The 15828-nt window shown below is 38.2% G+C and overlaps 1 protein-coding gene across 1 annotated transcript; it reads right to left on the reverse strand.

Moving 5' to 3' along the window:
- Positions 1-5434: 5434 nt before the first annotated feature.
- Positions 5435-14317, reverse strand: LOC131236092 (disease resistance RPP13-like protein 4). The gene is made up of 4 exons (XM_058233208.1): positions 11704-14317; positions 9712-9783; positions 7478-7555; positions 5435-5753 (listed from the first exon to the last, which is right to left on the reverse strand). The coding sequence occupies exons 1-4, from the start codon at positions 14315-14317 to the stop codon at positions 5722-5724; spliced, it is 2796 nt and encodes a 931-aa protein (XP_058089191.1). The 3' UTR covers positions 5435-5721.
- Between the last annotated feature and the right edge of the window lie 1511 nt (positions 14318-15828).

Consider the following 15828-nt stretch of genomic DNA (forward strand, 5'->3'; position numbering starts at 1 on the left):
CAGTTGAATGGAGGGTTATAGACAGCATCCGTGAGATAATCCAAGTATCCATGGCTGTCTTCCACAAACTGCTAGTAAGGGTATCGAAAGACCTCAACTCAGGGATTTCAGAATTCCTAATTGCTGGTTCTGGATGCTGAATCCGTAATCAGATTACTTGATTCAGGGATTTCAAAATCCCTAATCACCACCTAGATTTGGGGATTAGAATCTGAAATCCCTAATCGAGTGGATTTAGGGATCTGGGTTCAGAAAATCCCTAATTAGAATCTGAAATATGGGTTGGGGATCTGAAATTCCCCGTAGCTATTTTGGGAATTGAAATCCCTAATTTGGATTTGAGATTCGAATCTGAAATCCATAATATGGATGGCTGGATTTGGGGTTTAGGACTGAAATCCCCAAATTAACTAGATTTGGGTTTCGAATAATCCCTAACTAATATCTAGATTTGGGATTTGAATTCGAAGCCCCTAATTATGGTATTGAGGATGAAAATCCCTAATCGGATTCGAAAATCCAAATCCCAATTTAGCTGATTTGGGAATTCGAAATCTGATCTTGGATTAGAATCCCTAGAGGATGAATCTGATTGTGAAATAGATAATCTGATCATCCATGCCTTTGCATAGTGGCTTTGATACCAACTGTGGGACTTGATCTATATGCGGAATGGCCCATGGATCTGTCTGTGCAAGGGACATGGCGATCAGGGGTTCAGATGGCTTACCTAGATGGGACGCCGCCATGGAAGCTGGATAAGAATACCAAAATACCAGAATTCCTATAGAGCTTAGGATCTTCCTCTCCTTCACACCCTTTCTGCAATTCACAAGATGGGACTCGAATTTCTGTCGTGGTGTAGGATCGGGGACCCAGCTCTCTTTTATAGAGTCTGTGGAGAGGGAGTTTGAAACCCATCACAACTCTCTCTCCCATGCTCCACATTGTAGCATCCTAGTACAACTCAAATTACTGTCTGCGTAAGACAGTTATAGCATTCCAGCCCTAGTACGCAAAGCTGCGCAGATAGACTGCGCAGCGCATCACCTGAAGTGGGGCCCACTGTTCTACTCAATCATCCAGTCCAACTGAATGACAATCCAGACCGTTGATCAGTAAGGCCCACTAAACAGAGTTCTTACAATTGATTCATACACAATGAAAATACTTTGATGGATCCATATCCTTAATCGGGCTACGACCTAGTCCATGTACGTTTGGACCGTTTCCTATGAATTCTCCGGAACCTGTGTGAAATCGTGAATTCCCAATGTGGGTTCATGATGTAGAGCGGGTCACCGATAGTTTCATGGAGAAGATGGATAAGAAAAAGCCCAGTCGACAACAGAAGTGATCCGGGGCCATTGGACCTTAAATCGAGTGTATCTCCTAGTCCGGAATGAGTTATCCACAGTAAAATATATGATTTTGGGTAGAATGAGCTACTTTAACTACCCAACCCCGCTATACCGGGTTGCGCAAGCCAGATTTGTGAAATATCATCAGATCGATGGTCATTTTCCTATTTTAATTCTATTTTTACTACAAATAGTAAGTTTTGGTTTTATAATAACTCTTGATCCAAGAGAGTAGCTTGGTGAAGCCAAATAGAACACTTGGTATTTTTAACCACTAGTAGACATCATGACCATCTACAAATAATAAGTTTACTATTTATAGTAAGTTACGAATTCTAAGAGTTTTAGTTGTAGTATGATTCTGAAATTTCTCTCACCTTGTTTAAAGGGTTGTAAAGTCGTTTATTTCATTCATCAATTAAATTACAAATTTTATAGAATTTATTTTCTATTTTCCTTGCTTTTTCCTCGTGGATTCAAGAATTTTCTACTAGGAGTCTAAAGAAGCTCCTTGAATTCCCTCATCACATTCATCCCTGCGTCAGCTCCCTACTGGTGGCATAAAATCAGGGTGGTCCATTCATCAAGTGCACTGTATGTGGGATCATTTTATTTTTAACTGGTCACTTTTATCATACAGACGTGGTCCGTCTAATGAGTGAAGCAGGCTGATTTTTAGGCCAGGACATGTCGAGGGTGGCTCCTACTACTACATTTGCTTTGCGTGTTGGATTCAAATATCACTGAGTCTAGGTTTTACGACAAGGGGTTATCTACATTCAATGGACAGAAATCAAGTGTATCTCTGTCTTTTTTAATACTCTTAAACCAAGTGTATTACCCAAATTATTATAACATTTTTTCAGACTCTTAAACCAAGTGTGAACTCGCACACGTGTTTGGAAACATTCAACCCACAACACACAGGCTTTAATACGTGGGATGCACAAAGAAAATGAGTGACTCTAGTTCATCTAGGCTAGTAGGTCCAATGCTTCTCAAAGTCATGGAAGAGACCATGTGGTTATATTGGCAGATGATCCAACCGTCCATCTAGTGAGAGAGTACGTGTTCCATCGTCTGATTGACGGCCATCAAATGGGTGGCTAAAAAGCAAACATCATGGGTCAATGTTCAACAAAAAAATTAAAAATTAAAAAAAATTAGGGGCGCTTCTTCTACATATGCTTGAATCTTTTTTAATCTCTGATCAACAATAGGTATTCCCAAATGCACACTCGGGTAACCATGTAGCTGTTGAAAAGGACCTGAAGCAGAAATTCTCCCATGCCCAGTTGCCCAAGCAATCGAGGATAGAAGTTTCATCCACATTCAATGGACAGAAATCAAAGATAAGAGAGGTTTGCCAGCAAGGTTCGTTGTTTTTCAGCTAATAGCTAGGTAGAAGGACATGGTTGTAAGAATAAGAGAATGTAGCTTTTGGGTTCTTTTACTGAAAAGAGTGGAGATTATATAGGGTTAGGTTGTCAACGGGAAAGACGTCAGATTGGCTTAGACTAGGAGTTTTGACTATTTCGGTAAGGCGTCTTCAAAATTTTGATTTTGTTAGATTAGGACTAAGATCATTGATGACCCTAATAAAGTTTTCTATAAAAGGTTGAGAGGCAATACAAACTTGACAAAAATAAAAAATAAGAAAATTGCAACTTTAAAACACATGTTTTAAAGGTTTAATATAGAATTTGAAATGACAGTCTAACTTGACCACGAAACCAATTGCATCATAAACACAGTTATTACAAGGAATAAGTATAGAACGTGTATTATTCACAAAGCATTAAAAATACACATTAAAATGATTTTTATTGAATTGTATGTCTATCCGGACTTATGTAAATTATGGTGGATACATGTATAATATTTATAGTATCCATGTATTTGTTAATTATGATAAAAGATTCTTAGTGTCTGTGAGAACATGAAGTAGAGAATGCTCTGTTAGAATGATGGTTTTTATGTAAGTTGGTGTCGACAATAAGATATCTAACAGATGAAAATTTTCACTTATGGACCATCAACAGAGGAACTGCTTATATTAATAGCCCAAAACCAATTCGCTAGACTTCAAGCTCAACCTATATCCAATCCAAATGAACTTAGGGCCAGATTGGTTGAGGACAAGTTGCAAGATATGCTCTCTCTCTCTCTCTCTCTCTCTCTCTCTCTCTCTCTCTCTCTCTCTCTCTCTCTCTCTCTCTCTCAGGGAGTTATTTCATACGTTGGCATGTGTTGGTCAATAAACAGGCAATAGAAAGTTGAACACATGGCATGTGTTAACTCTAGTTAAACCATCTAAATTGTGGACCCAAATTATAAAATAAACCAAAAGCCAGATTGGTTGAACATTCCCAACTTCTAGTTATTGGACGGTTGTTTGGTCAATTCAGGTCAATGTCTATTTCACATTTCAACTGTTCATTAAACATAGATCGTTCTAGTCCACAAAAAACCAGAATTTTCTTTTCATTGTAGAGACAGAATAACTGGAATATGGTAGAACAAGGTGGTGTGCATCGTAGGGTGATGTGCCAAGTGGGTCCATTATTAAAAGCCCGACCTACTATACTTCTATGTACCTATTGCAACCTCCACACATTTAGGAATGCCAAGGGACTGAGCCAGATGATCTGACTTTCAGACTAGGCCCGACAAGAGTCAGGAGTGAGCTTGGTTAATGAGAACATGGTTTGGGCTCGGGCCTGATCATGAAATCAACCCAATCTGCCCATTATAGTTCCCACAAGTGTGAAAGCATGCGATTTTGTGGGCCCTACAAGGTGTAAGTAGTCAGGTAAAAAAATCACCATTAATGTCTGAGGATTTGTTAATGAGCCAAAGAGTTGGTCTGGTTTCAATAACCATGATGGTGGGACCACACATGACTAATTAGGTTTATTAATTTAGGAAGCTTCCACACGGTTTCCGTGCCATGACAACCAGGGATGTTGCCTAGCTACTGTGTCCCATATGGTGTGTGCATGAGATTCAGCTGGCCCGACTTGCACAACCCTGCACGATGCGTCCCCAGCACAAAAAGTAAGCCAATCCGCAAATCAGGTGGGCCACACCCATGGTGCAGGTGTTGATTGATCACAAGGAAATCAATCTCAAGGTTGGTTCGTACATGTATTCTCGCCTAAGTTCATGAGAAATCCACCCCATCCATCCATTTCACCAGCTCACGTTAATACATGACCCCAAAAATGAGACAGATCCAAGGCTCAAAAGTGGGGCATATGACAAGAATACAAGTGGTGATGCAAATGCGCCACCATTTGGGGCCCAGAAGATTTTGTAATGCTAATATTTGTTTTTTCAGTTTCCTAGTAGGAATGACCTTATAAACAGTTTGGATGGCATATAAACATCACGATGGACCCTGAAAGGTTTCAATAATAGCCATTTCCATTCCTACTGTTTCCTTTAGCATGACCCACTTGAGTTTTGGATCTTCCTCATATTTGGGCTCTTGACCTAACATGAGCTGGTGAAACAGATGATGCTTCTGCCTGTAAGAAGTTGCTGTTGGATGAGAGAGAGAGAGAGAGAGAGAGAGAGAGAGAGAGAGATGCAAGGAAGATTATATAAATATGATGAAGTGGGCACTGGCCCATTGCCATCCCTAGATTTAGGTGGAGATAGTTGGTTTTTGCTGACAGTAAAGATGGGAAGGGAAACTTGGTTCCATTGCAAATGACATGTCAGGAGGTGAGCCCACAGCCTGTTGGTATCAATAGAAAGAAACATTCGAAAGAGATTCATAGCCCCAACCTTAAAGAAATTGATAATCAAAAAGTATTTTCCATGAAGATTTACTATATACAACGATAGCCGCATTGAATGGTGTAAGAGGTGGGATGGGGGCAGTTGCCACCATAGAGAATCAATGACCCATTTTGTCATGGGTACAGAGAAACAGTGAGTATTGCCATGTATTTCAAGAAAGGTTTTGAATTTCCTGCATTCACCACTATCATGAGTTTGAATACTTTTGATTATGCACTCAAAGATATTCTCAATATTCAATTTAAATCTTTAAAAAATACTATATCAATCTACTAATTAACATTATCAATGAAATGTATCTTATAGTGAAACCTTGAATAGATGACAAGAGAGTATGTCTGTCCCCAGTATCAGAAAATATTAATTACAAAGGTTAATTGGCTACAAATATAAATATTATAAAAGAAAGTTTTAAGGCTTTTGTCCATCTGGCATGAAGAACAGGAGTTCACAAATTTATTAATGGAGATAGCAAGTTAAAAGTATTCAATGAACTGTATACATTGTTGGATGATGGGTTGCCTCTAGATGATATAAATTGCCTTTGCTGGAGCTACTCAGATGAAATCTCTTGTATCTCTGGTCCTTCATAATGAAAGCATATGGATTAAACTCAAAGTGAAACAAACACGAATTTATAACTATTGTACCAAACACCAAATATCCATTTTCAGCACAACTGTAATCATTATAAACCCAATTAATGTTAAATAAATAGGTTGTGCATCTACACATGATGTGTATCATGGCATGAAAACTGTCCTGTAGGGTCACACCCCTGCTGTGAAATAGGGTGCCATAAAAGACAGACCAATCCAATCACTAGGTTGGCCACACCCTACAGAACAATGGACAACTGCCCAAAAACCTTCAAATTCATGTGGGGCCACTCGATAGTTGGACTGGCCAGATACTTAAAAGGTGTCCTGTTATAATGGTGGGGTAACCCACTGGAGGATGGGTTATAGTTGCAATCACCTCATTGGCATTTCCATCACCTGTCCAAACTGTACATCAGGGCTAGTGAATTCTCCAAGGCTTCCTTGAAAAATTGTATTAATTGATGATTGATGTCGAGCAAGTGACATAACTTCATGGATGACCATGATCAAAAGAAATCATGTAGGAAAGCTGGATCTAAGGAAAAATTAGCCTAAACCCAAACTGAAACTTCCGGTAGCTGCAACTTTACAAATTGATTATCGGATTCATGCATATAAAATGGTTGAAATGCTATCAACGAGCCTTAGGAAACGAGAACTGACAAAGTCAGCTGACTACAAAGAATTTTTAAAACTTGGTATTTCCCCAGCTTCATCAAATCCGATTCTTTTAAATGAACACACGATGAGACTGTCCATCTAGTAGGACCCATCCAAAAAATTTGTTAGACAAACCAAGCCTAAATTTCTTCTCCTCTTCTCCAAAATGTGGGCCATGAACCCTTTTTCTTCCACCATTGGTTTGGAATCTGCCATTTAAGTATTTCTAACCATTGAGTCCCAATCCTCTGCTTGCCACAAATAATAGTTTTCAGTTTGTTGCAATGTAATTGGGTACATCATAAAGCATATGCTGACAATGTCGGGGATGATCTGAACCAATCATAATGCATGAATACAAGAAATGCCTGTATGTGATAAGCGAAGGATCTGGATTCATGAACCATAGTTTTTTTTTTTTTTTTTTTTAAAATGAAATATCATCTAACTTGTTACCACAATGAGAATTTTGATCGGGTACTGTGGACCCCTACCACATTTACCATATAAGGTTGATCCACCTCTAGATTGCATCTTAGATGATGATATGAACTGATCAAGTTCTGAAGTTCTGCTACAAGGGCATTTAAAGAAAAAATGCTTTGGATGATTGTGAATGAAGAGAAAAATGAGATATTCAAAAGTAAAATTTTTAACAAGTCATATTCAATTTAAAATTCAAAGTTTAGATGATCAATGATGCATGAGCACAAGCAAGTACATAGGTGTATATAGTAGTAGTAAGAATATGAACAGTTCAAATCAATCTAAAAAAGTATCATGACCATTGACACCACCTATAAAAATACAACCATCAAAACTATTTCTATTAGTTTTATTATATGACTAAAAGCAGAACGGATGGGTGCACTTATCAAATCAGTGAGTGTATACAAAAATGGTGATTTCGTATACGTGTGGACATACAAAACATGTGTGGAATCTGTGATATTCATGGAGCATTTAAGATGAGGTGAATGTTTTGGAGATAAAAATGTTGTTAAAAGAGCATGTGAGCAGAAATTGAAAAAGAAAAAGGGAAAATACCTTCTTTTTCTTCTTCGGTGGCAGATGGAATTTCAGAGAGGATGGGACCACTATGTGCGTGGGAAATTAGCAAACCTCCTGACCACGGGACGTAGCATGTATATGTCATCTTATTACAAGATTTGAGAATTTAAAAAATAATTATAAAAATTTTAAGGGATTCATGAGAATAGGTAATTTGTGGCACACTTGCAACATGGCACACATGTGAGAGAGATTTACGCCATTCGTTAGGTGAGGCATCCCATGAGAGGTCATTGACCCCAAAATGTTGGGGTCGTCCCCTGCTCATGTCGTTCACCCATGTATGAGAAAAATGGGCGGTGCTCTATGGGCCCCGCGATGATGTATGTGTCCATTTTACCTGCTTATTTTAGGGTATGAGCCGGAAAAATGAGGCTGATTATGATAAATACAATTTTAGGCTTATTTTATTATCTAACTACCAAATCGGTGAAATTTACTAGCCAATTAAAATTAAATATAAATAAATTCAAATGATCCTATTTTAATAAACAAGTGTTGTTGAATTAGAGGTTAACATTGTTGGACCAATCTGGTTTTTGGCTATAAAGACACTGGCTCCACAAGTTAGGTTAATTTTGAGTTATCAAATCACTCAATGACGAATATATTAGGGGATGCACTCCATGACAGAAAGTTCCTTTGATGAGAAGCTAAGTGGGGCCTACCATGTTGTTTGTGAGAAAAGTTCCTGTGATGAGAAGTTAAGTGGGGCCTACCATGTTGTTTGTGCGAAATTTACCATGTCCATCCCGTTTTAGCAGCTTATGTTAGGACATGAGTCCAAAAATCAACAACTCCAAAACTTAAGTAGGCCGCTTGACAGGAAAAAAGTGGGCAAGGAAATGCCTATGGTTAACCTTACTGAGGTCCACCGTGATGTTTATATGCCATCCAAACCATTTATAAGGTCATTCCTACTAGCCTGATCCACAATTTATGTGGTGCCATGAATGTTTCAATCATGGACACGCCACAGTTTCCTTTCTTGGAGCCCCATGAGTTTTGAATCTGCCTTGCTGTTGGGCTCGTCTCCTAACATGAACACTCCAAAGATAGTGACTGACTGGAAGAATCCGCCAATGAATAGGGCATTCGAGTCATTCCTATGCTTTTCTAAATTATTTATTTATTTATTTTTCTAAATGTGGAGCCCACCTGATAAGTTGCCTTACCTTCTTTTATTACGGTCACATATCCATACTATCATATGTACCATACACAAAGTGGGAGTACTTTGTGGGCATACCATTACAAAAGGAAATGTTAACAAAACAAGAAAGTTGATGAGGCAGAGCATTTAGAATTGGAATGTGGCAGCGCCATCTCTCTACTGCACATGGCTTATGGCCATGCATTAAAGAGACTGCCCATCTAGTACGACCCATCACAGATCATACATATATATATAAGACAATGGGAGCCTAAATTTCCTCTCCCCTTCTCACTAAATGTGAGCCATTAACCATTTCCTTCCACACCAACCAGATGGTTAGGATCATTCAATTTGTGTAGTTCTAATCATTTTCCATCCACAACAGGGGCAATTTAAACGAATACATTGAATTGACATGTCACTCTTCTCACGTGTACTATGGAGAGGTCTCTGTATCCTATTCTGGTTCCACCAGCTCTGCCATATCAACGGCAGTAAAAGAAATGAAATATTGTTCAACTTGTTACTGCAGCAAGGATTTTGATAGGGTACTGTGGCCCCCTACTACAGTTACAATAGGGGGTTTTCCAGAAATGAATTCCATCTTAGAGATGGTACGAACTGATCAAGTTCCGATGATATGCTAAAGGGCCATTTGAAGAAAGTTTGTTTCAGATGACTGTGTATGAAGAGAAACATGGATTATGAAAAGTAATTTTTTTAAAGATTCATGTTCAAATTAAAGATTCAAAGGTTAGGATCATTAATGATGCATGATTACAAGAAAGCAGCATGTCCATGTGGTAGTTATAAGAACATGAACGGTTCACATCAATCTAAGAAATTACCTTGAGCATTCTAGGACCAATAAAAAATACATCCATAATGTCTATCTTCTACTAGTATTATTGAATGATTAAAAGCAGAAGGGATGGAGGTATTTATTGAATCAATGGGTGTATAAAAAATGGACACAAAAAATGGAGATTCCCTAAACACGTGGACATACATTAAAAACAACAAAACAAAACAAACAAACAAACAAAAAACATACCTTCTCCTTCTTCTAGGGCGGCATGCGCAACTTCAAATAGGATGGGAGCACTCCGTGCATGGAGCATACCTCCTGACCATGAGCATGTACGTAACATGATCTTATTATAAGATTTGAGAATTTAAATAAATAAATAAATAAATAAAAGATTGCGAGAGATTCACGAGAGGTCATTAAATGGGTAATTTGCAGCACACTTCTAATATGGCACAAATGTGAGAGATCTACGCTATTTCATTAGGTGAGGCACCTCGTGAGATGACACCGAACTAAAATATTGGGATTGTCCACTGCTCAAGTCAGTCACACATGTATGAGAAAAAAATGAATGGGGCAATTGCATACTGATACTGCTAGGAGTGACTAGCTACTGGATGATGCTCCATGGGCCCCACATAGCACTTGCAGCTTCAAAGAGAGAGGGACCACAGAGGTAGATAGAGGGAGATGGAAGAGAGGTTAGAAACGTCGTCAAAAGAATTTGGGGTTTTTTTAGCAATTAGGAATTTTGAAAATTATATCCATTTCAAGTAATTAGATTCTTGAGAATTCTAGTTTGTCAGTCTTGTAGCAACCTGACATTTGAATCCAATCCTTAATAATTTGAAAAGTAGGTTTTCAAAAAAATTATAAATGGCTTAAAATCAGGAATTAAATTATGGCCATATTCTAAATTACCAAAAATGAAGGCTCTGGAATTAAATTTCAATTCAAAAGACAATGCTTTGAGAAAATCTTCAATACTTTGGCAGACTGTCATCCTGAATAATCAGGCACTTGACTTTTTTAATACACACACACACACTTATTGCAACAAACAAATGTCTCTAAATTGGCTGGACCAATTTAATGTTTGGGCTATTACTTATAGAAACATTAGTCTCGCAATTTAGTCAGTATAATTTGATATAATGCCATGTGTATCATTTCTAAATACCTGTGTATCAAGTTTCAAACGTGGCTAGAGTATCAAATATGTAGGCCAGCAGAACATTAGTCCCATGTAAAGTCTTTCAAAAGTGTTAGTCTGACAATGGAGGTTTGCTAATTCCACGTGTGTGGTTACATGAAACATGTGCGACATCTGAGCTTTCCATCAGGTGCAATACGATGTTTATATAACTCACATGAAAGTAAGGCCAATTTTCAGAACTCTGATGGGCCTCAACGTATGAATGGTTAGAAGAAAAAGCAAATTAACCATCAATTTCTTTTAGACAGAAAATCCAATAAATTTTTTCAATGAAAAACTCAGATCTCACACGTGTTTCAAATTTTCACGTGCACCAGCTTATTGGATGTGCACGGCTCTACATGCGCCTGAAATTAGAAGCTCTGAGAATATAAAATAAAAATAAAAACAATAGCTGCAGGGGATTCATGAGAGGAGATTGAATTGAGTGGGTAATTCGGAAACCGACAGAATCATAGCCAGTAGCTACCGGACGTTCTCTGTGAGCCCCACCATGGTATATGTGTTTTATCCATACCATTCATTCATTTTTTCAGATCATTTTAGGTTAAGAGTCCATAAATGAGGCACATCAAAATATTATGTCGACCACATGACATGAAACAGTGGTGATTGAATGCATATGGTTAAAAACTTCTTCGGAGAGCAAAAGTTTTGGATGAAGCTGATATTTGTGTTTTTCCTTCATTCAGGTATATATGTGTCTTAATAAACTGGTTGGACCTGAAAAGTTTTTAATACCCTAAACTGATATGAAAAAATAGATAAACGGTGCAGGATTTAAAACCCATATCATGTTGGGGCCCACATAACAGAACACTGTTCAGTAGCCACTTGGCTACTGCCGGCGTCAATAGGCAATCCGCGTCCGTAATTCGCAGCATACATGCGAGCACGTCACACGTGTGAGATAGAAAAGTGTAATGTGGCATTTAATGCGTGGTACGCGAACGGTGTAAGATTTAGAAAAGGAATTATATTTATAAGTGAAGGTTACATTTTAATTATACTACCCTCACCTTTTTCTTCTTCTTTCCTCCATACGCTCCAGTTTGCAAACATGTCTTTAAATGTGTCATTCAATGGGAATGACTTGAGCTTCGGACATTTACGAACCTTCACGAGTCTTAAAGACGGCATTGCCCTTCGCATCCTCGTCCACTCTTCTTCCATCTCTTTCAAGTATTTTAGCACCAAGACCTCCACTTTCCATACCCCATTCTCACTGTCCCAAAATCTGGGACCCATCTTCTTAATCCTTCCCCAACCAATCTCAAGAAATTGAAGATTGGGAAGGGAAATAGGACTGAGCCACGCAGGTGTGCTTTCTCCTGGGTAGTTAAAAAGATACAACCCTCTAAGGGATATTAAAGGAGCAGAAAACTGACTGTCAATCTTCTTTACAATTCCTTCACTTTCAAGAGAACTGCCCTCAAAGTCTAGCATTAGAAATTGCAGATGATAGAGCATTGATAAAACATTCCATTCTCCTTCTATTTGTTTCTCTGACTTTATGTACATCCAAAGTTTTCTGAGTCCTGTCAACTTCTTCAGATCTGAAATATCGGATCCATTTTTACTACCCAAATTCATTGGCTTAAACCCAAATAAAATTTCAAGATTTGAAAGCTTTCCAAGCCCTTCCGGCATGCATTCTAAAGAGGTACAATTAATGATTTCGACAGCTGTCAGTTTCTCCAATGTTGTGATTGACACAGGAAGCATTTCCAAATTCGGGCAGTCTGTTAAATATAGAATCTGAAGATTTCGAAGATTTCTGATTGAATCGGGGAGTCTTCTTAACGCAGAATTCTCTATTCTAAGAAAAACGAGGTGCTGTAATGACCCTATCTCACTCAACCAATACTTGGCCACAACATCGATTTTCATGTTTGACAATGAAAGACATAACACCCTCAACCACCTTACTTTGCAGAGTACTATTACACTTCCAATGATCTCACTCCTCTCAATTTCCATTCCAAATAATGACCGCAGCTTGGTGGAACTGTTTAGGATGCTCTCCAGTACTGTTGTGTTCTTTGAAATTCCCAGGCGGCGAGACTGCACACTGAATCCGATCCTACCTCCACTCTCCAAGCTCACAAAAAAGTTCTCTTCTCTTGCAATTTTTATAACCATGTCTCGAACCATATCATGCATTTTGCAACGAATGAAGCGACTTTCAAAGACATCTTTACCCACTCCAAGTATTAAAAATCGATTAAATAATTCTGCAAGGCACTCTTCTCCAATCTCAAATGCCGTTTTCTCATATCTTCCCCAAACAAAACCTTCACCAATCCACAATTCACGCATGTAGTCAACTGATATTTCACAATCTTCAGGAAGCGTGGAAAAACACAAGAAGCAAGGTTTTAAGTGTGTTGGGAGCTCTTCATAGCTTAACTCTAGTGTCGAAATGATCATCTCATCTTTCTTACTGATTTCCAACTCCTCCTTTAGATGCTTTGATATTTGCTTCCATTCATGGATGGAATCACCTTTCCCCAACATCATTCCGCCCACAATGTTGATTGCCAAAGGAAGCCCCCCACATCCCTTAACAATCTCCCTTCCCAAGACCTCCAAATCTGGATTTGTGCACTTACCTCCATTTCTTGCAAAAGCTACCTTGCTAAATAACGACCAACTATCGTCATCCGAAAGAACTTGCAAACGATGTATGCACTTGTCAGTAGCCCCCATTGATTGAGCAACCTTCTCATTCCTTGATGTAACAATAACACAGCTACCCTCCACTGAGGGCAAAGCGGACTTCAAGCTATCCCACCACCTCCCTTCATCTGTTCCCCACACATCATCCAAAACTGCCAAGTACTTCTCATCTAACATGCTCTTAAGCCTTTCCAGTAGCTCAGGGACGTCATCTCCCCTTAGAGATTTCTCTTCTACCTTTAGTTTCTTCAGCATCTTTTTCAGCAATTCGTCGAATTTGAAATTTTGAGAAACAGTAACAAAAAATGAGTACTCAAAAGAATTTTCCGCACTCTCCCTGTTACATATCTTCTGAGCAAGAGTGGTTTTACCGATTCCCCCCATTCCAACTATTCCAATCACTGTTAATGGCCCATTAGCTTCTAAGATCCAATTTCTAATCTTCATCGAGTCATCTTCTAATCCTACCATTTTAGCTTCATCCATTAGGATTGGATGGGTTAGTGGCATATTCCCACCATCTTCATATTTACCAGTTTGGCGAGGAGCTGTAACCAAGTAGGACTTCATCCTGTCCTTCACCTCTCTTATTTTTTGATTAATTTTACTCAGCCGCTTTCCCAACTGATGACGGGTTTTCAAATGGGTAGGAGAGCAATAACTCGTAAAATTGAGTGCACAGCCTTGACATTTTTTCTGGAATAGAAGCTGGCAATCTGCTATTACATCCTCAGCATCATATACCAACTCTCTTAAGTCGCTCATTACCATCTTGAGAATGTCGTTCCTATCTTTTCTCCTCACCTGATCAGCTAGCTTGAGATATTCCGGCATGTACTGAAGCTCCTTCTTTGTTTCCTCAAACTGGTCCTTAAACTCAAGCTGTTGACGACCTGCGCTTACAAGTAATGACACCAATTTATCCAAGAGAACGCTGACAACAGCATCTGCCATTTTTCCTGGAAGATATAATCATATACCTTTATGAAACCCGAATTCAAAACTACAAGGTGAAGGGAAAGAGGAAAGAATAAAAACTTGCTAGAAAATATTGCAAATGAATTGGCTACAAGAAAGTATTTTGCACAAGTATTCCTATAACAAACCCGCTTTATTTCATTCATTTTTCCTTAAACCTAATGTATTGTTTAGAAACTCATCAACTTAGAACTCAATTATGTCAACTCGGATCAACATGAAAATCTACCAAGTTCCTATATGACTCAGGTTGTTACAAGACCCGTTGGGTTTCCGTAAACTTGACCGAGTTTTGCACTAACTCTGATGACCTGCCAAGCTTTTTGTTATTGGCTGAGTTTTAGAGAGTGACAAAGTTTGATAAAGAAAAATGTCAAGGTTTGAACCTACCACTTCTAACATAAACAAAGACCTTGTCAGAGTTTTGTTACAAGACTCATTAGGTAATTTTCTCTAAGCTCACCCAACTTTTGCACTAACATGTTGGACTGCTTGAGTTTTATGTTACTGGGGCGAGTTTTGTAGAGTGAAAAGCTATATATGGTGGAAAGAAATTACTCACGAATAATGCAACTTAATCAAAATGTTAGTTCATAGTCCACCTAATGTACTCCAGTTGTTATAGGAACATACATTTTTAAAATTCTATGGTGTTTGCTCTATCTTAGTCATAGATGGTTTTATGCCATCATTCTACCAAGGGCAAATAATGGGCCCAGTTTTTTATCCATGCCCCATGAACTGAAACTATGCCTAGTTAAAATTGATGAAGTTACTCCAATAATTGTTATCCTGGTAGTGAATTATATCCTAAATGGATGGTTGTAGGATCCACCATTTTCCAATTGAGAGTATTGTTATATCTCTTAATTATATTGGTTGGCATGAAAGGTCCACCATAAAGCGTCTTCATGTGTCCTCATTTTAATGGCAAACATTCTGTACATCTGCAAGGCCCTCTTAGGGATTGCCTACAAGAGTAAAATCTCATTAGTAAAAAAATCTTCGCCTTCTATATAAAGATGAGTTAGAAACAAAAATCAAGATTTCACCATTCTATCTAACCTTTCTAAGGCTAATGCAGACTCTCTGATCAGTGTGGATTTTATTTTTTTATTTTTATTTTTATTTTTCACATGTCTACGTTTATGCACGTGTCTATCTCCTATCTCCTAACATACGCTAGTATATGCGCTCGTTTGAAGTTTAATAAAGAATTTTATGATTTTATGAGTTTGGCAATAATAGAAATGTGGATTAGAATTCCATATGTTTTTACCATCCCATATATATATATTATTAAAAGAAGGATTATGGAATATGTTGACTACATATGTGGCATTGTTTATTTCATTCCACACCCTCCAAAGCCCATACCATGAGGCCCATGGTTGTGCAGCATGACTCAAGAAATACAATGATCTACAATTATCAATAGTTAGATAGATCTGACCTATACATAAACATGCACTTAATAATAATATACG

This window comes from Magnolia sinica, unplaced genomic scaffold (genome assembly GCF_029962835.1).
Source record: "Magnolia sinica isolate HGM2019 unplaced genomic scaffold, MsV1 ctg213, whole genome shotgun sequence".
Classification (NCBI taxonomy): Eukaryota; Viridiplantae; Streptophyta; class Magnoliopsida; order Magnoliales; family Magnoliaceae; genus Magnolia; species Magnolia sinica.

What these genes read in the sequence shown, in the direction of transcription:
- LOC131236092 (XM_058233208.1), bottom strand. Translation starts at nt 14,317, where the DNA reads ATGGCAGATGCTGTTGTCAGCGTTCTCTTGGATAAATTGGTGTCATTA. An exon ending in GAGGAAAGAAGAAGAAAAAG is followed by an intron (nt 9,784 to 11,703) that starts GTGAGGGTAGTA and finishes GCTCATGGTCAG; the next exon opens with GAGGTATGCTCCATGCACGG. An exon ending in CGCCCTAGAAGAAGGAGAAG is followed by an intron (nt 7,556 to 9,711) that starts GTATGTTTTTTG and finishes TCCCGTGGTCAG; the next exon opens with GAGGTTTGCTAATTTCCCAC.